General features: G+C 50.4%; 1 protein-coding gene across 3 annotated transcripts in view; it reads left to right on the forward strand.

Moving 5' to 3' along the window:
* The first annotated feature begins 419 nt into the window (after nucleotides 1-419).
* NIPAL3 (NIPA like domain containing 3) overlaps nucleotides 420-22005 on the forward strand; it is a 46756-nt gene continuing 25170 nt past the window's right edge. Inside the window, exons 1-2 of one of the 3 annotated variants that reach the window (XM_079138357.1) lie at nucleotides 420-949; nucleotides 3882-4225. In XM_079138357.1, the coding sequence (XP_078994483.1) occupies nucleotides 4133-4225 (93 nt within the window). In that variant the 5' untranslated portion in view covers nucleotides 420-949; nucleotides 3882-4132. The remainder of the gene's footprint in view (nucleotides 950-3881; nucleotides 4226-22005) is intronic. The other 2 variants (XM_079138356.1, XM_079138358.1) reach the window with 2 other exon arrangements.

Below are 22005 nucleotides of genomic sequence, written 5' to 3' on the forward strand. Positions count from 1 at the left end.
GGTAGTTCCTACAGTGTGCGCTCTCCCGCTCCTCTCGGGTCTTCCCTCTGAGCTCTCCCTGCCCCAGGATCTGAACCCAGAACTGGTTCTTTCTTGTCGTTGAGCTCTCTCCCAAATGTCATTTCTTCGTCTGTAAAATGGGCGTGAGTTCAGTGTCCCTCAGAGTGGCTGTGAGGATCTGAAGCAAAAAGCCTGCGCATGAAAATGCGTGTGTGATGAAGAGCGTCTTGTCCTCTGCACAGCGCCACAGGCTATTTATTACAGCTAACACGGGGGTGGGGACAGCAATCGGGTGGAAGGCTCACGGTCGTCCTTCTGTATTGAGCTGCGGACGTGCTGGGAAGCGTGGTGTGGAGCACAGACAGGTGGTACCGGAGGGCAGGACCGGAGAGGCAGGGCTGGGTCCCAGGACACTCGAGGGCTTTGAGGGCAGCTGCGTCTTAAAGGACGTTTAGCCCGGGGGGACGTGGACTGCGGGAATAGCAGGAGCACAGCACGCGAGGTGGGCGTGAGGACAAGAAGGAAGGACACCTGTCGGGCAGGTGGAGGTGAGCAATCACCTGAGGGCTCCTGCACTGCCGGAAGAGGGCAGGAAGGCTGCTCCAACGTTCCTCCTCTGGCCACTAGAGGGAACCCCGCCAGGTGAGCGCCCAGCTGGGTCCCCGGGTCTCTCCCCTACGCTTCAAGCAAGCTTAGCCGCACAGCCAATGACCGGAGGATGTCCCGCCCATCCCTCTTCACAACCACTCGCCTGCGTGAAATCCCCGCCAGCTTCTGATTGACAGGATGACAGACAAATCAAATTGCGACTTTTGAAAGCAAAACACTGCAGCACCCGGCAGCTCGGAGTTGGGAAGGAATTAAGGAGGCTGTGCCTCCGGGTTGTACCAAGAGTTCAAGTCATTTCTCAGAAACGTCGGCCAGGTGGACCTTCGAGGGAACGCCGCCGGTGAGTCGTGATTAAGACTGGGAAGGAAGGGGACTCGAATTCAGCCTTCGTTTAACAGGAAAAGCAATACATTTGTCATCAGCTCATGTCCCCTACCATAAATACCCTCCCTCCTTGCCGTCGCCAGCCTTGTCGGTTTGGGTCCTGTTGCCTCCGATTTTTCCCCCCTTTCCTCTTCCCATTTCTGCATGGAGGGTGAGAGGAGAGTGGGCACGAGCTGGCCTTAGTAAAGGCGATGCCGGGCTTCCAGGAAGCGAAACGCAGTAACTTTGCCACAATGACTCTTGCACTTGCCGGCTCGGGCATCCTGGAAATAGCAGTCGGAGTTAGCAGGTGGGATGAGGCAGGCAATTCTTGGTCTACGCCGGAGGCTGGAACACAGGTGTGGAATTTCCAGCTCCCTGGGAGGGGACTGAAGCTGTAACCCTTCAATGAGCCAAAGCCCAGGAAGGGGAAAGCGTGGCATGGAGTTGACATTCTCCAGCCAGAAGCTGAATCGTCAGGTGGTGGGAAAGAGCATGTTTTATTTATGTTTTCATTTAGAGCCAAATTCTAATACAAACCCTACTCTTAGCAGGCAAAGCCAGGGTTCTTCCCTCTGAAGAACCTGCTCTTGGGACTGTGAAATAATTCATTGAGATCAGGGCTCAGGGGTTGAAGTGGAAGCTAGCACCTAGCAAATTCTTTATTTCTTGGGTCAGTGACCATGTACTCTAACTGTGGGCTGCCTGGCAACACAGCATTGGCTGCTTGCCTCTTGGACATATGTTAGTCCTGGAAAAGTGCTTTGAAATGGAAAAGAGCCACCAGGCAAAGAATGTGCGCCTTCTAAGGGAGTACAGCTTGCAGAGTTCCACTGAGTCTTTCAGTTCAGACGCCTTCTCAGCTGGGCAAAATGCTTACCCAGCTGAGGAGACCTCTCTATCTTTGCAGGAGATGCCTCAGAGGCCAGGGGAGTCTGAGGCAGAGAGAATGGGGAAGCTGCTTTTTAAAAGCCAATTAAAACACTACAATCAAAAACAATACTAGAAAAGCAGATGGCCTAAACGTGGTTCGGAGGCCTGGATTCCTGCCACCCCCTTTTGCAGGTCCCCAAGGCCTGTGTGCTTTCTCTGACATCCTGTGGGTGGGGCTAGGCTATCTGTTGTGCTCTGGAGTTGTGGCTGATTAGGGCTGGGTAAGGCACTCTTTGAAGTGGCCACAGCACACCAGCTGCTCAACAGGCCTGTGTTTAGTCAGCCAGCAGACTCCTGTGCAAGTCACTTTTCCAGACTCTGGGCTACATCTCAGGAGGGAGCAGCTGAATAGGGGATTCACAAGCCTTCCTGGAGTCCGGGATCCAGTGCCCCTTCAACTCCAGCTTGGATGCTTTCCAGAGTCTCTCAGAGGCAGAAAGAGCCTGCACCACTCTTCCGTTCTAAGAGACTCTTGTTATATCAAAAAAATGCCAAGGCAAGAATATAGCAATACTACACAATAATGCTTTTCACACACACATAAAAGTCTAGTGAAGAATAATTATGCTTCCCCTATAATTTTGCAAACCCATATTCATAGGGTTTTACAGGCAGGGAAGTCTGGTTATTGGATGTGAGTTCTGGCATTACCTGGTGAGCGCATGTGTGTGAATACTGCCTCAGCTGGAGGTGCCAGCAGCATCCAAGGCCCGTTGTCAAAGTGAGACTCAGGCCAAATGGTCCCGTGGATGCCATGGCACCAGGGCTGCCTCTGGTGTCTCCTAGGTGCTGGACTTGGTGTTCTCCCTGTTTCCTAGGCATGTGCTCTTCACACCAGGAACCAGCATTCCTGGGCTTAGTGTGAGATGGCAGAAGGCACTAGAAGCTCTAGGACAGGTAGATTTCTAAAGCCTGGGGGCATGGCAGAAACTGAGCCTGTTTAACACACAACCTGCCCTTAATAACTATCTCATGGATGGTTACATGAGAGAACAGAAGGAATATGCACAAGTAAATTAAATGATCAAAATGGTGAGAATAAAATTAAAACTAGTAACAGCTGACATTGATTGACCATTTGCCGGGCATGCGTTCTACGTGCCTTATTGCATCAAATTCTCATACCAGCCCTGTGGGTTAGGAACATGAGTATCCATCTGTTATAGCTCAAGAATCTGCCTAAAAAGTTAAAGCATCCGGAGAAGGTAAACCATGGCAGATCAGAAGCAATCTATTTTTATATTAAAGCAAATATCCAAATTTACACAAATTTTGTTTGGAGTTTTTCTTGTGCGTGTGCTGGATCTGGGTTTTGTTTTTCCTTGCACGTGGTAGGGTTTTGGCCACACCCTTCAGACCACTAGCATATTTTCTTTTCTGTTCGGTAGCAAAGTTTGAGAAAGGCTGAAAATACCAGTCCAATGGAGCTAACAGGGATGATCATAACCACTGGTTTAATTTAAGGTCACATTATTAGCCCACTTTACAGAAGAGACAGCTGAGTCTCCAAGAAGCAAAGTGACCCCATCATTCAGGACTTCTGCCTCCCTGTCCAGGGTCACCTCATCAGTACCAGGCTGGCCTTGGCAGTTCTTCCATCCTCCATGGTCCTAAGTTGGGTCCCACGTGATTCCCTCTGGTGGTCATGGGATTTTTTTTTTTTTTTTTTTTCTTTTTCTTTTTTGAGACCTGGAGAAGTGGTTGTAGGCAGGATTCTACTTCCATCCTTAAGAGCCTATAAAGTAGAGGTATGGGAGGAGGAAGCAAGGAGAGTAGGAAAGAGTTGCCAAGGGCCCAGGAGGCTTCTGGGGTGAATGAGCATGTCGGTACTAAGGGGGCCAAAGGTATGATATACAATGTCTCAAATGCCCCCACCTCTCCTGACCAGTGTTGGTCCTAACGGGGCTCTCAGGTGACACAGCTGCAACTGTGTTTCACTCTGCGTGCATTTTTAATGTTCCTCTGCACCACCCTAGAGCCTACAAGAATCAGGAAGCGCACTGTCGTCTGTCTGCTTGGGAGAGACAGAAACTGGCTCTTCACTCGGGGAAGCCGAGAGAAAGCTGTAGAGCAGCCCGAAGAACCTCGAGTGCTGTTTCGGCGTGAGGAAGAGATGGCTGCCAGGAGGAGGTGAGCATCGCGAGGGACGATGGCTTCCTGTGCCTGCCCCGCCTAGCCCCAGCTCCAGCTCCGCGCCAGGCCCTGTGGAATGTGCCACTAGGGCGCCATGGACGGAGCCCAGCGCGCAGGCCTGCAGCTGCAGCAGCTCCTGCCCACCAGCAGCGCCAGCTCGGCCAGCGAGACTTCCTTCTCCTACAAGGCAAGGACTTTTCTTTTGCTTTTGGAATGTTGTATTTTTCAAACAAGAAAAACACATCGCAGCTTTGACTGGCTGATGTATCCAGGGTGCGCGTGCCTTTTCCAGGCAGAAACAGACATGCAGGAAAACAGGGAGCAAGAGAAAGGAAATGCTCAATAAAACCCATATAAATAGGGAGGTCGAGCCAGGCGCGGTGGCGCACGCCTGTAATTCCAGAGGCTCAGGAGGCTGAGGTAGGAGGATCATGCGTTCAAAGCCAGCCTCAGTGACTTAGCAAGGCATTAAGCAACTCAGCGAGACCCTGTCTCTAAATAAAAAATACACACACACAAAAAGGGCTGGGGATGTGGCTCAGTGATTAAGTGCTCTGGAGTTCCATCCCCAGTACCAATAATAATAATAATAATAATAATAATAATAGGGAAACATCATAAAAGTGGGGGAAGGCAATGCATCCCCACCTAGAAGATTTGATTTTTAAAAAATCACATACGCCAATACTCCAAGGCAATTGCTGTTCATAATTTATCTCCTTCTTTGTTTTTTGCTGGTATTATAGATTTGGGGCCATGTTGTACGTGAGGTTTTGGATCTTGGTTGTTTCACTTAACCTACCTTTTAGAATATTCCCCATGGCTGGGAGAGTGAATGAAAGCATGCTTTTTGAATGATTGCCCCAGGACCTGGTGAGCTGCTGTAGGAAAATTTGCATGACACACCCCCTGTTGTTGGATAGGCAGGTCCTTTCTAATCTGGGGTGACCGCAAATGACGACAGGCACGGAATGTAAATCTTTGTGTTCATCTCTGACTGTTTTCTTAGATATATTCAGACAGCTACCATGACTAGGTCAAAGGAAATGAGCCTTTTTTAAATTAAAGGGTTTCTAATGTCAAATGTCCATATTTCTAAATACCTATGAATGCAGCATCTTGGATTTTAAAGCTTTTTTTTTTTTTTTTTTTTTTTTCTGGATCAATCAGAGACTGATAATACCCTGGAGTCAATGAAGACCTTAGAGGTCATCTCAGACCTTCTCCTTTTGTGGACTGGGAAAATGAGGCTGAGAGACGGGAAGTAACATATGTAGCAAGTGACATAGGTTGCAAGTTGAGAAGCAGAACCATAATATACTAGTTCTAGATAATGACAACTAATATGTATTGAGCTCTGTACTCTGCCCAGGCACCCTGCTAGTTCTTCCAATGTATTTTCACAGGTAATCTTCACCATAACACTGAAAGCAGCCACAGTTTTCTTCATCTGTAAAATGGGGTAATAGTAGTCCCCGGGTCCTGGCCGTCACGGGCATGAGTTGAATTCAGCCAGGTGAAGCACTTAGAGCAGTGACTCATGCCAAGTGACCAGGGTTACCACACACTTGCTGTTACCTTTTATCCCCACCTCAGAGAGGTGACGCGATGGCCCAGGATGACCAGGATTTAAACGGGGGTCAGGCTGACGGTGGCACCCTGCTCCTCACCCGTGCGCTGCAGGGCCCTCCCTCCCTGGCACTCGGCTCCTCGCCCAGCCCCCGCTTTGCTACAGCTCCCTCCATTGTGCTGTGTCACCCCTGCGTGCCAAAGAGGGTCCGAGGCAGGGAGTGATAAAGGGGGCGCTGGGGGAGATTAAAGGCTTTTGTCAGTTTGGTTCAGCCTGCGAGCCGAGCAGACTGTGCACACGCAGAAGCCATCCACCCTGCCTGGAGCTGAACAGTGCAGCAGGATTGACCCACCCAGCAGGCTCCACTGGTGGGTGACCTCAGGCAGGTCTTATGCCCTCTCTATGAATCACTTTCTGTCTCTGTAGAATGAAGGGCACACTTCATGAATCGCCCCAATCCTGGCTGGCCACCGGAAGCACCTGGGGAAGCTCTAAAATACACAGGTCTCTCCGCCTTGGACTCCTCTCCGCCTTTTACCCTCTCTTCTTTACCCACCTACAAATTGAAGTTGAGCATATCTAGGCCAGAAACCCTGAGTCTGCATTTTATAAAAACTCCTTTGGTGACTCAGATGATCAGCCAGGTGTGGGGACTTCTACAAGAGAGACTCTAAGCCCTCAGTTCCCCCAACCCCCAAATTTATCCTGAGAAATCGATCATCTCAGGCCAAAAGTCAGAAGACTAACTTTTTTTTCCTTTTTTCTTTGTTAATGTGGTGCTGGGGATTGTACCCAGGGTCTTACACAGGCTAGACAGGTGCCACTGAGCTACATCCCCAGTCCAGGGAACATTTTTCTTGACCATTTTATTGAAATATACATACAGAGAAATGCATAAATCATAGCACTAGATGTGAATGTTTTTAAAAAATACTTCTAACTTGTAGGTGGACACATACCTTTATTCATCTTTATGCCATGCTAAGGAAGGAACCCGGGGCCTCACTCACACCAGCAAGCTCCCCACCCCCGAGCCACAACCCCAGCCCCAGGTGTGAAACTTTAACAGAGTGCACACACCTGGCCAGTGTGCAGATCAAGAGCAGTGTCGTCCCAAAAGTCTTCTTGTTCCCCGTCTCAGCCACTTCCCCAGCCCAGGAATAACTGCCCTCCCTCAAGTTCAAAGACACTGGCCAAGGCGCAGTCATGGAGTGATCCTGGAGGAAGTTCAGGAGCCCTGGCTCAGCCTGAGTGAAGACTCCAGGCCTCAGCCCTGCAGGTGCTCAGCGCTTCACTCCTGTGACGCAGCAGGAACGGTCCACGTGCTCTTTGGTTTTTAGAGTCTTAATGGGCAGCAGTCGGTGACGTAACAGAAGCTGTTCTCCAAGTCACGCCTGGGCCTCGCTGTATAGTGACAGTGTGGAGAGGCTGGTGCCACTGAAAGCAGATTGTTCCCCAGGAGAAGGGGCCATACCATACCACGCAGGGCCACAGGGGGAAGCTCCAGGGTCAGTGGCGGGCACAGACAGCGAGGAAGGCCCTGACCAGAGCCTTGGTTGTGATGTCCAGGGGAAGGCAGGGCAGGGCGGGGTGACGTGGAAGGCCTGGCTAACTTGAAAAATTCCAACAGACTCTGGGACATGGGGACTTCCCTCTGTTGTCTGGTGCCTGGCCCCATGTTGATTTAGGGCGGGGGAAACACGGACAGAATGAGAGTTTGGAAAAGGAGCGGTCGGGGGGTGGGCTCTGGAGTGGCTAGTTAGCATGGGGAGGTGGCTGGCTTCGGAGGGCCCACCTCTCCCCCATCGGCAAAGCCGGAACTGCCAGGGCACCTAGAATGCGGAAAATGAGAAAACGCAGTGGTGCGCTTGGCCATAAGGCTGACGTCTAAGCGGCAGCCTCTCCCCTCGACAGGAGCTCTAGTGCACTGCCACTTAAGTCACAAATGCTGTTCCATTGCTGTTGTGGAATATCTTCATGCCAGAGCAGAGGGCATTCAGTCACGGTGACTGCCAAGGACTGGAAGTACCCGCGTGTGAACAGCTGGTTTTGAGCCCAGGGAGGTACCGGGTGGGGTCAGGGGAAGAAGATCCAGGTTCGTGTCCCGACTCTGCTCCTTCCTAGCTCAGTGACCTCAGGGATTCTGCAGTCTCATCTGAAGCGTGGTGGTCGTGCACCTCAGCCACCTGTGTGGACCACCTCACCCAGTCCTGGCCATGCGCTAGGCCCATGGGAGGCACTTAGCTCAGAAAGGCCAAGGTCACAGGAGGAAGGAGGAAGCCACCTGTGGAGTCGGGGGAAGTGTGGCTCATTCTGCCTGGGGATGGATGGAGGGGTTGCAGGGAGACCTCTCCTTCCACCTTGATTTTTGTCAAGGCAATTTTGTGTGCAAAGAATAAAAACCCATTTCAGAAAAGCTGAGGTGGAGGGGAATTATTATAAGGCTGTAGTGTGGGTCAACCCTCCGGAGCAGGAGGGACAGGGGGCCTGGAAGGTGGGAACTCACGCCTGCTTCAGAAGCGGGAACACCTGGTGGCCTCCAGTGGGTCGCTGCCTTCTCTGGTCCAGGGATGGTCGGGAGGGTGGGGCTGGCCAGCAGCTGGGACCACCCAACAAGCCTGGTTTCTGGGGCTCCGCCATTATGGGCAGCTCCAGAGGAGTGGCGTATGGGCTGGGAAGGCCCTCAAGTCTCCTGTCACTTTTGGGACAGAGAAAGCACTGAGTGGCCCCAAGTCTAGCCTGATTGGTGGATGAGGCACTGCCTGCCACCTGCCCAACAGGACCTGAAACCTGGTTTTGGGAGAGAGTGCTACAGCCAGGAGGGTGTCTGCCCCAGCAGGTCACTGCCATTCAGGAAACTGCAGGCCTCAGTTTCTTCTAGGCAGCAACTAGGCGTTTTGGCTGCAGCCTGCTGAGTCCACCAGATGCTGGTGGAATGTGTGCTGCCACACGGTCAGCTGAGGTGCAGCTTCCCTTGGGGAGTCCAGGAGGGAAGTGGGGAGATACCTTAACACAGTACCTCTCCTTCAGGACAGAACTTAGCACAAAGTTCTGAACAAGCAGGGTGTTCAGAGCAAGGACCTTGGACTCACCAAGACCTGAGTTCAAATCCCAGCTCAGTTGCTCTCTGCCACGCCCCTGGGGAATTTCGGGTGAGCCCTCTGCTGGGCAGTGTTAACTCCAGCCTGTGGGGTGGCTGAGAGGTGACATGAACGGATAGCCTGTGCCACTCCCTGCTTCTGCCGGGCACCCCCCATACATCCTTTCAGCTCTTATCCATGAAGACCTTCTCAGTCTTCCTGGCAGGAAGACTTGGGTCCTTTATCTATAATTAATGTTACTATCATAGCAGCCCTAGTGAAAACTCGTTGAGCGTTGACTGCTACGTGATAATGCTAATCCTCACAGAAGCCCCATGAGGTAGATTCTAGTAGGACCCCATTCTACATGTGCGGAGACTGACTGAGAGGTCCCTTCACTGGCCTGAGGCCACACAGTCAGCAGGTAGTAAAGCTGGGGTTCACATCAAGTCTGTGCACTGCCAAGGTCCTTGGTCCTCGCCACCACACTGTGCTGCTCATGTTGTGCCAGGTACTCTGTGAGACCCTTCCCGCTCCCTGACATTAGTGATTAAATGTGGACATGACAACCACAGGGAAGGTAATGATTCACCTGCCGGAGAAGGTAAGCATCAGGGAAGTGGCCTGAGGCCAGATGGCAGGTGTAGCCGGGTCCGGTTAGCCTAAGCAGTGCGCCCTCAGAGCCAGCCAGGAGGCAGGACTTTGTACTTACCAGATTGCACTTCCAAGCCCAAGGCACTGTGGGAGATCAGTTGAAATCTCAAGTGATGGCTGCTCATCACCACGGTGTTTAAATGAGGCTCTTGCAGGCAGACAGGAGGCAGACCTCAGGAGCGGCAGGTCTGAGCTGAGCTGCCACTTGGAATCCAATATCTACTTGAGGTTTCTTCTCTCTGACTTTGGGCTGCCTTTTGGAGGACATTTTTTTTTTTTTTTTTTTTCAGAGTTATAGTTGGTAAAAGATCAGTTCTTAGGTCAGAAAATATCAGAGTCAGAGGGCCTTAGAGTTGTTATTCATGATGATGATAATAAAGGTGAACCCTAGGAACTGCTGGGCTTGTGTCAGTATTGGCCATGTCATGTGACGTTGCAACCCGTGCCCTGTTCTCATGATATAGTCCCCTGGGGGTTAGGGTCACATGAGTGGAGTGACCCTGAGTCCTAGCATGTGCCTCACATCCCTGTATGGGATAGAGCCCCTGCGTTCTCCAGGTGCCCCATGCAGGTGGTGTACATTCCCCTAAATATGAGGATCCCGATGGATGGGAAGCCTCTCTCCTCACCTGGAAAATATCATGGGCTAGAGTGGCAGGGGAAGAGCCGTGCTCATCCTGGCCTGCCGCCCGCTCGGTCTGACTTTGACCTAGACCTGCGCCGCCTCAAGTACCAGTCCATGTGGGGAGCATGGCATTTGCTCCCCCCCCGGATCAGCTGAGATCTTACCTCTACCCAGGAAAACTGAGCAATGGTCAGGAACTGGATTAGGTGTTTCCTCAGAAAAATCTGCCCATCTGACATTGCAGGGACAATGTCGGGGACAAAGATGTCCCCAGTGAAGACACTGGCCTGTATTCCCCAAGAAGCGGTTCTCACTCCCCAGGTCCTATCCCTCCTCCCCGCCCACCCGCAGGGACCTGCTTATTCCTATCTGCACCTTTTCTTAAGAGAGTCCTGATTCCAAGGTCAAATCCAGATTCCAAGGTCAAATCCAGGTTCAGGGTTTGTTCACAGGCTACTCTGTTCACAAGCACCTCCCACTTTAACCTCCGTGAGAACCAGGTCGCCCTTTGGCAAGCAAGGAGCCAGCAGGTCCTGAGAAGCAAGTGCTACCCCTGTCCTCCCCTTCCTGACCCCAGAACCACCAGTCCCCCAGTTTCAGGCTCTGAGGGTTGGAGGAGACGCCTGTGGGCAGGGTTCTTCCGATCTTCAGATCGCCCTGGGCCAGGCGCTGGAGGAAGCTAACAGGTGTGTGCAAACTGTGTGACCCGGACGGTGGCAGCTTCTTTGCCAGACTTTAAATGCTCGTAAGATGGAACCAGTCATCACCTTACAAGGGTTTGGGGGCATAATTAGCCTTGATGAGGCTGTTTGAGAGCCCACATGGAAGGCATGAGTATGTCTGTCTGTCTCTCACTGATGGCGGCTGTCTGTACCTGCTTATTATGCACAGAGATGACTATGTGTGGAAATGGCTTTCGAAAGAAACCTCAGCCGCCTGTCATTCACTGGGGGGGGGGGGGCACTGCTCTTACAAGTGGGATTGTCTCTCCTAGTTCACTTTGTCCCCTCAGGAAGATACCTCAGCACCATGGAGCCTGTGGGGGCAGCACGGTCACCAGGAGGCCAGAAGTCAGACTTGCGGTTTCAGGTCCTCCTGTCCCTACCCTCCTTAAGTTATTTCGCTTCTCTGAGGCTTACTCTGTCACCTGTAAACCCCTCCCGCTGTACGCGCTCAGGACAGCACAGCCGGATGCAGCGGGGCACCTCTGTGATCCCTGCCGCTCGGGAGGCCCAGGCAGGAGGATCACTTCAGCCCAGGAGTTTGAGGCCAGCCTAGGCAACGTAGGAAGATCCAATATGAAAAATATACGTGGGAATCATAATGCTGCTACTTCACTGGTGGTTTGTGGCCCAGGGGTGCGCAGAGGGCTCGGGGCACACTCTGGAAATGCCAGCCTTCGTCCTGGCAGCCGCCAGACTGCGGACGCTCTGCTCCTGGCTCAGCTTGTCCCTGGCACTGTAAACAGTTATCATTTTGAGTTCTACCTGTCACCAGCGCCCTCCCTGAATGGCATTGCTGTGTCTTTGAGACAGGGGGTCCCTTCCTCCCTGGGCTCTCCTCCGTGGGTGGCGAGTCAAGGGCACATGCTCAGGCAGCCTCGTGCATTAGTCAGCGTTGCATCAGAGGGCGGCACCGTCTGTCTGAGCAAAGGATACAGCGGCCATCAGTTACAGGAGGGACCATATGAAATGCCATCGTGGAGGTCAGAGCTGGCCAGAGGTGGGTGTTTTCATGTGGTTCACCTTATCCTAGGCACTGAGGTGAGTCCTTCCTTCAGATTGCCTCAGAAGTCCCTGAAGCAGCCCAGAGAGGGGAGTCTGTCCTACCCACTGGCAGAGGAGGAAGAAACCGGGCCTTAGAAAGGAGCCCTGTAGCCACGGCTGTGAGAGCCCCAGGTGGTCTTCTCAACTCCCAGAGACCGCTCCCCTCTGTCTCCCACAAAGGCCACTGTACCCTTGATGTGTTCTTGAGCGGGAGCCAGAGTCCTTTGTCACCTACCTGCCCTAGGCTGTCGTGTGCCTGCCCCATAGCACAGGCGAGCAGGGCTGTGGGCGAAGCACCTGCCAGGCTGGCTGGGCTTTTGCTCTGCATCCTCTGTCAAGGCCACAGGTGACTAAGGACTTCCTCGAGGTCCTCAAACTTGACTTTGCACAAAAATACTGCCTGTTTCCTCATACATCTCTTAGTCACCATCTAAAATTTTTCATTGCAATTTAAAACATTTGCAAAGTCAATAAATCCTGTATTTGAAAAAACTGCAGGACTGGGGAGATAGCTCAGTCGGTAGAGTGCTTGCCTCGCACGCACAAGGCCCTGGGTTCAATCCCCAGCACAGCAAAAAAAAAAAAAAAAAAAAAAAAAAAAAAAAAAAAAACTGAAAAATAAAAAACCATTACATTCAATGCCCACCCCCAGCCTTCTGAAAAATACCTAAACAATCTCCTCAACTCTTGGGAAATTTGACCTCATACTTTTTTCTCCTGGTATTTGTAGGGCCCTTTTATTTCCCTCACAGCATTTTATCCCCAAATTCTATCTTTTAACACTTAAAACTTTTATGGGCTCCTGCCAAAATCAGACAAGTTGATTTAGTAGGGTTTATTTGAGCAAAGCGTGCTTCATGAATCGGGCAGCACTCGGAACAGGAGAGGTTCAGAGCTCGGGGTAGCAGCTTGACAGCGGGCTTCTGTGGGTGATGCAGAAGGCACCCGACTGGATCTAGCCAGGTCAGGTGTGTCTAATTCCAGTGTGATCCAGCGGAAGGCCCCTGCTTAGAAGTCACTCACTGTTTGGTTGAATTAAGTTTCATCTTACTTTGGTTTGCTTATGTGGGAACCCAAGGTGCTGGAGCTGGCTCAGACTAATGACCTTCCAATTAAGAAAAATTTTAACACTTGCCATAAGTAAAAATGTAGAATGTTTCATCAGTTTTATTTTTAAAAATTTCCTTGAGCCAGGTGTGATGGCGCATGCCTATAATCCCAGCAGCTAGGGAGGTTGAGGCAGGAGAATCGAGTTCAAAGCCAGCCACAGCAATTTAGCGAGGTGCTAAGCAACTCAGCGAGACCCTGTCTCTAAATAAAATATAAAAAGGGATAGGGATGTGGCTCAGTGGTTCAATCCCCGGTATCAAAAAAAAAAGTTCCTTGGGTATAAGGTTCATAGGTTGATTTAGTCAAAAGATCCTTTTTATTGCCACATCTGGATACAAGCAATTGACTAATGGAATATAAGTTTTATGATAATTTTGGGAACCAAAATTAACATTGTATTAAAATTGAGTATCTGAATGAAAAGAATGAGGCTCTTCATTTTAAAAAAATTGATGCCTGTATTCAAGACCAGCACAAATTGCTGGAATGAGGTAGATCTCAGCGTCAATTCTATTACAAGTTTGGTTTCTAACCAAACTCGTGGAAGTGCTGAGAAGTTCGTCACACGGGCGTAAGTACCCGGAACAGAAAGTGTCGTGCTGGCAGCACCCCTGACATCTTGAACTCCTTCCAAATTATGTGCAAAAAATCACATAGAGATAAACCACCTTATCAGCCAGCCGGCTAATGGTATGATTAGGGCCTCCTTCATATTTGTTCAAAGCAAAGTATCAGACACACTGAATTTACCACAGCCTTTGTTTTTCTTTCACCATTTCTGTGAAGTTTATCAAAAAGGCATTACCGGTGACGTCTGTGGTGTTTTTCACTTGGAGGCACCTTGGTCAGCCGCTGTGTCCAGAAAGGTTTGTGGAAAGTGAGCTGTTGGAAAGTTCGCCCCACCTTTGCCTGTAGAGCACCTCACTGCACACGCGACGAAGCCTCCGTGGATGTCCCAGGCATGTGTACTTCCGTCTGAATTAGAAAGGCTTTTATTTTTTCCCTAGCTCTGAATATATTTTTGCTAAAACTTCGAGCTGCAGGTTTAGCTCGATCTTTGTAACAGAGCTGGAGCGTAACCTGATTAATAAAGTTCTTGACTCTCTGGCCTCAGGATATCCCAACAGGGGCCGAAGTGTCTTGTCTTAATAGGAATAAGGACGAGGGTAAAGAAAGTATTAGCATGGTCTTGACCGTCACCAAGGAAGCCTCCAGGGAAGCAGAATGTCAGGACTCCCCTTGGCTCCCCAACTCGGGACAATGTCCCAGGATAAGGGAGGGACAAGCCTCTCTTCAATAAGGTGAGAGAGTTCCTGTGAAAGGTGAGGTGGGAAAGGAGAATGAACAGGAAGCCGACCGTGGACCCCGAAGGACAGGGAGAGATGGTGATCCAGTCCCTAAAGAGTCACTGCCATCAGGTCCCTTGTAGAAGTCCGTCTCAGGCCCCCGTCTGAAGAGGAAGGCCTGCAGACCTCACCTTTAGAAACAGTCCCAACAATGTCACTCAGCCTCCTCTCATCTCCACGCTCAAGCCGAGGCGCCTGGGGAGGAGAGACGAAGCCCCCCAGTGCAGCAGGCCCACCTCCCGCCTCCCTGGACGCTCTGGTTTCCCTCCGCCCTCCCTGGACCCTGCCTTGCCTCTCAGCGCCCTTGAGCCCATCTTCCTGGGTCTGGTCCTCAAAGGTCCTATTCTCGTTTCCCTCTCACGAGCGGCCCGTGGGTTGTGGACTGGCTCACCCCACGCCCCTCTCTAGATCTCAGAGGTCATTCCTCAGAAACTCCCTCCCCACACACCAGGGCGGCCCACATTCCTAGGGCACCCTGTGCGTCTGTGCTCCCAGGTAGCTCAGCCCACAGTGGGATTAAATGATCAGCTATTTAATACACACCGCATGAGGAGGGGGACAGGGCGTGACGTTTGTAGTCAGTGCCTGGCACACGCTCGGCCTGTAGGGTGGGGATCTGGTCTGCCCTCCCTCCCCCGCCCCACTGCCTGACATTGCTGTGCTGCTCTGCTGACCTCTGACCTCTGTATCCCGTTGAGCCTGGAGATGTTGGGTCAGGATCCAGCCCGGGCCCAGTTCTACAGCTTCACGTATCACGTGATGTGACTTCATGGTTGAGAGCAGGGGCTCTGGCGTCAGACCACCTGGGCTCCAACGTGCTTCAGCCGCTTGTCAGCCCCCTCTTAGCACTGGTGCCTGTCTTCTCTGTGAAATGAGGCGGTCGCCTTTCCTGCTTTATTGGTGACTGAGGATTCAACGAGGTAATGTGTACAAAGTTCACATAAGTGAGGACCCAGGAAGTGTTGCTGTTTGTCATCGTCATCATCATTTCCACTCTTTACAACAAGCCTGCTCTGCCAGTTGCCAAAATCTGAGCTCTTTACTAGTCCCGACCACCCGCTGCTAGCATGTGCCCAGCACCCAGGAGGGTCTCGGGATGCCCTGTGGTCGTCTGATGGATCTTTCTAGCTATTGGCAGTTAGTGTTTACCGAAGGCTCTGAGAAGTCCTGCAGGCAGGAGTCTGTTTCCCTGAGCCCTTCAGTTTCTGGCAAGAATCATGCCTCCTTGCTCCCCTGAGCTTGTCTTGTTGGTCCCTGCGACCACACTGAGGGTCAGGACTCTCACTGACACCATGGTCCAGTTAGGAAACACGTTCAGAGGCAGGCCAGGCACACTGCCCACAGGGTGAGGCTGGATGAAGGTGAGATCCGCGGACTCCTGAGACACCTTCTTACTGTGCCGGCACACTTTCTTAGGAATAAAGAGTGTTTCCTCCCGAAGTTTCCAGAGTCCTGCAGGTTGCCTTCTGCAGTTGTCTTCAGTCCACAAATGTTGGCAAGTATGTTGGAAACACTGCCTCGGGCCAGGTGCCATGTGGCGGTGTAAGGAGCCAGCCAAGCATGGAATGTCACTCTGGATCCTGCCTTTTAGTTACAGCCCTTCCACGCTGCCTCTGCCACATGACACCGAGCCAGGTAGTTAGACCTCGTGCCCAGAGCAGATTCCTTCTGTGAAATCCCTCCTCTTTGCTGTCACTGTCCCATAATATGTGCCACATCCACCTTTACCACTGTTTACTTGTGCATAGATTAGGCCACTTAGGGAACATAAACCAAGTTCCTTCCTGGGCACTGTGGCACACACCTGTATTCCCAGCAGCGTGGGAGGCTGAGGCAGGAGGATCGCACATTCAAAGCCAGCCTCAGCAACCTAGTGAGACCCTAAGTAACTTAGGGAGACCCTGTCTCAAAATAAAATATAAAAAGATCTGAGGACGTAGCTCAGTTGAGCTCCCCTGGGCTCAATACCTGGTACCAAAACCAAACAAACAAAAAGTTCCTTCTGTTAATTGGCAAAGACTCCAATTGAATATCATTTTTTTTAAAATTCACTGTTTTCATATTGAATGCTTCAGAACACAATTATCTTTTGCATTATAAGAGGAATTTTTTTGGCCCAGATGTAATTTAGTTAAAAACCATGGAGTTAACTAATGCAGCCTGGCTCTGTCATGCACAAGTTCTCCTTTATTGCTTCCACAAAACACAGTTTTCTTGGTGGCTGCAATCTTGCTCCAGTAGCCAGATTTATAAAACCGCTTTAACAGACTTTCAAGAAGCCTATTGATCTGCTGAGATCCATCTTCCGAAACATGGACAGCTTCTGTCTGCCCCGCCATCTTTCCTTCAGTGTGTCTTTGCTTCATTTTTCCCTGAGGTTTCCCTTTCCCCAAAATGTGCACTGTAAAAATGACCTTCAGTAAATCCATTTCAGCGCTTTTTCATCAGTTCATAGGAGTCCAGTCTTTTTTTTTTTAATTCATTTTTATTGTAAACAAATGGGATGCATCTTGTTTCTCTGTACTGAATATCATTTTTAAATGATAGGATTACAGAATTCTGTCCACACCTATAAGGGAAATGAAGAGGGGCTGTGGCTGTGGCTGAGCGGTAGAGCACTTGCCTAGCATGTGTAAGGCACTGGGCTCAATTCTCAACATCACATATAAATAAATGAATAAAGGTCCATCAACATCTGAAAAGAATTTTTTAAAAAAGGTAATGAAGAAATCTGTGATGATAATAGCATATCGTGAGAAATGGAGCTGTATAGGAGCAAAGTTGTGTATACTGCTCAAATTAAGCTGAATTGTTTAAAAAAATTAAGATGCTCAGTGTAATACTCAGCAAAATCACTAAAAATATAAATAGTAAAAGAAATAATAAGGGGCGAGGCATGGTGATTCAGGATACTGAGGCAGGAGGATGCCAAGTTCAAGGTCAACCTCAGCAACTTAGAAATAAAAAGGGCTAGGGATGTAGCTCAGTGGTAGAGCACCCCTGAATTCAATTACCTTTTACACTGGAAAATATAGCTGTGTAAACCAAGGGAGGCAGTAATGGAGAAACTCAGGAACAGAGAGACATAGACATAAAGAGAAAAAGTGCTAAAATAGCAGAAGTAAGTCCTTTTTTAATCACTAATTATACTAAATATAATTATAACTAAGGATTAAACTTTCCAATTAAAAAGCAAAGATTGTCAGAATAATTTTTTTCAACACATGATCCAAGTATATGCTATCTACAGAAGACTCACTTTAGATTCAAAGGCACAAATAGGTTGAAAATAAAAAGGCATGCCTTGCAAACAGTAACCAAAGGAGCACAGGAATGACCATACTAACATCAGATAGACTTTAAGACAAAAATTGTTATGTTTAAAAAACATTAAATTATAGCCAGGTGCACGCCTGTAATCCCAGTGGCTTGGGAAACTGAGGCAGCAGGATCGCAAGTTTAAAGCCAGTCTCAGCAAAAGTGAGGTGCTAAGCAACTCAGTGAGACCCTGTCTCTAAATAAAATACAAAATAGGACTGGAGGTGAAGCTCAGTGGTGAGTGCCCCTGAGTTCAATCCCCAGTATCCTCCCCCCCCCAAAAAAAGTTAAAAGGGTCAATCTATCAAGACATAAAAATAATAATATAATATAAAATATATTATAAAATGTATAAAATATATACACCTAACAGGGCCCTCAAATACATGAAGCAAATACTGAAGGCATCAAAAGAAGATATAGACAGTCTAACAACATAGTTGGAGACATCAATGCGCCACTTTCAAAAATGGGTAGAAAAACTAGACAGAAGGTCATCAAGGAAGTTGAAGACCTGAACAATGCTACAGCCCTCTAGACCTAACATCCATAGAGCACACAACTCAAAACGACAAAACACCAGTTCTCAAGTGCACACGGAACATTCTCTGATAGAAGATACAGTCTCGATAAACTTAAAAGATCAAAATCATTCCTGATGATAAGGGAATGAAATTATAAATCATTAACAAAGGAAACCCACAGCAACAAAGTGAGAAAATCACAAATATTTGGAAACTAAACAACATCTTAAATAACCAAAGAGTTGATCGAAAATCATGGGGCGGGGAGAGACAAGCTCATCCTAAAATTCATATGGAAATGCAGGGCACCCCCAGTAGCTAAAACAATCTTGGACGAGTAGGAATGGAGTCAGAGGACTCGGACTTGAAAGCATCATGGTGCCGAGTAGACACAAATCAGTGGAATAGAACAGAGTCCGGAAATATACCCACACATCTGTGCTCAACTGATTCTTTTGACAAGACCATCAATCAAGGAAAGTGTAGTCTTTTTAACAAGAGTGCCAAGACACCTGTGTAGAAGGAGTGAAACTGGCCTCTCACCACGTAAAAGATGAACTCAAAATGAATCAAGGAACTGCACACAAAACAATAAAATTCTTAGAAGAAAATAATGTTGCAAATTTTCGTGTAGGTAGCAGTTTTTAAGATATGACCCCAAAAGCTTGAACAGCAAAAGAAAGCAACACATGAATTGGACGTCATCAAAATTCACGCCTTTTGTGCGTGGGACGTGGAAGTCCAGGCTCCCCAGGTGGACTCCACAGGCAGGTAGGCAGGGGATGCTCCTTTTCCAGGTGCTGGCTCCCCAGCTGGTCTTCTGTGGCAGTCCCAGAAGGAGAGTTGGGCTGCTGCCTTATTCCATTTGGGCTTCTGTAACAAAACAGTACAAACTGGGTAGCTCGTAAACAGAAATTTATTTCTCATGATCCAGGATCCAGCAGATTCAGTGTCTGGTGAGGGCCGGCCGTCTGGTTCATAGATGGCGGCGTCTCCCTGTGTTCTCTCGTGATGGAGAAGGCAAGGGATCTCTTTCAGGTCCCTTTCATGAGGGATCAAATCTCATTCCCAAGGCGCCTCCCAAAGACACCACCTCCTGATGTCGTCATCCTTAGGACTTCAGCTTGTGAATTTGAGGGACATGGCCATTCAGGTTCTGGCAGGTGCCTGTTGCCGCATTGAAAGGGTAGAAAGCCAGGCTCTCCACACGGTCTGTGCTGGTGCAGGTGGGGTGGCGCCATATTGCTTTCCCATTGTGTTTGTGGCAGAGCAGTTTATGGTCTGAAAACTCTTCTTGTTTAGCCACCTGTCTCCTGATCTTTGGGCTGAAAGTGGGCTTTTCCTGGGGCTTCCCCCCCCCCACATCCCCTGTTCCCGTTGGTGTTTCCAGGTGGGGACTTCTTTGGCTCCATGTCTGGCATGTAAGAGGCAAAAGAAAACTCAGGGAACTTGGCACCTGTCCTTCATGGGCTCACAAGTTCCCTATCCTGTCTTCTCCCCCTGTTTCAGGGTCTTAGGTTTGTCTACTCTCCACGTCCAGGGTCGTAGTTGTAGGAAGAGTAGGGGAAAGTCTGTGTACCCCATCTTCCCAGAAACAGAAGTCCTGTAGTTGACTTTTCAAAATGAAAGCTGTAAAATAATTTTACTGTATGTGAGCCGCATTAGAAATTTAAGAGAACTGAAGATTAATTATACCAGTAACTATAATTTGTTAGCTTTATAAAAATTACTTCATTCATGGTAAAGGTTTTTTTTTTTTAACTTTAAAGTTGTCACATTAATAACAAATGTATAGAGATTAAAAATAAAAGTTTTTTGTTGTTTTTCAGCAAAGTCGTGCCTCTAAGAAAGACGAGAAAGGGGAAAAACAAAAAAAAACCAAAAAAAAAAACCCAGCCATGTTGCAGGAAGTTGGATTAAAGATGCGCACGTTCCTAAACTGTTTCCAGCAAGCCTTGGTTCCATTAGGCTGTGGTTGCAAGTAACAGAAACCAGCTCTCAAGGAAAAAAGAGGCAAGGGCAGGAACCAGGAGCTAAGGGTACGTGCAGGCCTGGCCGTGGGGGAGCCTCCGTCTCCCAGGCCACCACCTGGACCCCAGCGAGAGCTTCTGACCTGCCTGGCTCGGGTCCGGCGTGGCTCCTAGGCCCACCTCGTGCAGGATGGAGCCCTTTGGACGACAGTCCCCACAAGACAACCCGTGGGAGTCACGGGCGGAGTCCTCCCCGCAGTACTAGGGTGCTCTTCCCAGAGAAAAGGGAAGCAAGGACAAAGTTAGGTGAGCGAGGGTCACAGGTGACCACCACAGAGCCAGTGGCCGTGGTCCCAGAGCTGAGCAAGCCAGGAAGCCCGAGTGGACTTGGAGAAAGTCCACAAGGTGTGCCCGTGGGCCCTGGCAGCTTGTTAACCACACCAGTGTTTTGCTTTGACCCTTATGAACACTTGGCACACCCACCGTGGTCGTGCCAGGCAGTGGAGCAGGCGGCCGAGGGCCGAGGAGAGCGCCTGGAGGCGCGGGCAGGACACGCGATTTGTTGGGGAGCTCACCATGGTTGCCGCTGCTCCAGGAGGATTCCGGTGGCAGCGGCTGGCAGATGGCGCCTGTCCCTCAGTGCGCTGCCAAGCAGCGGCTCTGTCCGCCGTGGCCTTTTGTTCAGCGGCAGCCAGCTGGACGAGTGACACGCACCGTCTCCACAGTCCCTCGGCTCCTGCCCGGTGGCCACCGAGAGGACTGCCGCACATTGAGCTGCAGGAGCAGCGACACCATCAGCATCAGCTTGTGCAGTTCGCTGGGGGACCAGCGTCGCAGGAGCAGTGTGCTTCACACCCGTGGGACGGCAGCTTCCTCCAGGTGACACTGACTGCCCTGGTCCCCAGCGTGCTTCAAGGCCATGTGTCACTGCCGGGGGCTGTGGTGCTCCCCTGTGATCCCAGCAGCTCTGGAAGCTGAGGCCGGAGGACCGCAAGCTCAAAGCCAGCCTCAGCCCTTCAGTGAGGCCCTGTCTCTGAATAAAAAGGTCTGGGTGTAGCTCAGTGGTTAGGCGCCCCTGGGTTCAATCCGCACACCAAAAACAGATACTGTGCATCTGGACCTTCCGCTCAGGTTATCTCTCATTGTTCCCTTAGCCTGGCTAGGTTTGGGGGAACAGAAAGGGGACATTCAGGGACATGGTGTTTCACTGTCCCCTTCTCTTTAAGGATGATACACACAGCCTCTGGGAGCCCAGGTCGGGAAGCCCTGACCTGGTAGGTCTCCCTTGGCCATTAGCTCTGAGGTCCCCTGACTCGGGAAGGACATGGTTTCTGCCCACAGGTTGCCTCTAGCCTTACGTGAGTCGGGAGCTTTGCTCTGGCCTGACCGTTTGTTTGGTTGCTGTTGGCCACCTGGCCTGGGGGACACATAAACCTTGGCGGGCTCGTCTGAGGTTGCAAGTGAAGTGGCAGCAGAGCCGGGACCAGCGGCCCCTTCCCCGGCTCTTTCCCTTGTGCCGCAGCCCGCGCCTCGCTGGGGGAGAAGTTAGGGAGCTGTGCCTGGGGACTTCAGCCACTAGACCCCTGGCCCCCTGCCAGCTGCCCCCTCCCTAGTGACCTCCCTCCCTCTCAGCACTCTTAGAGGGAAGGTGACTTCATCCCTTTCTGTGGAGGAGGAGCCTTGAGCAGATCCGGCCACCTGGGGCCACCTTGGGGCTGTTGCTGGTTGGCTCTCTGGTAGAGTGGACACTGCTCCAGCAAGGACTGGGTTAGAGGCTGGGGAGGGAGGGGAGGGAGGGGGGATGAGTGACAGGAGCAGAGGGGGCTAGGAAAGGTGCATCCTGGGAAGGGAGGATTCATATTTGGTCAAAATAAAGCATTTCCTTAGTGTATGGAATAATTCTGGTGGGCATGTCGGGGACCTAATAGGGTGTGGCCTAAATGCTGATCTCTGTGCACTCAAGAGCAGTTCTGTTTCTGAGCATTTACCTAAGGGGACTGAAGG

This window comes from Sciurus vulgaris (assembly GCF_902686455.1).
Source record: "Sciurus vulgaris genome assembly, chromosome: 1".
In the NCBI taxonomy this organism is placed as follows: domain Eukaryota; kingdom Metazoa; phylum Chordata; class Mammalia; order Rodentia; family Sciuridae; genus Sciurus; species Sciurus vulgaris.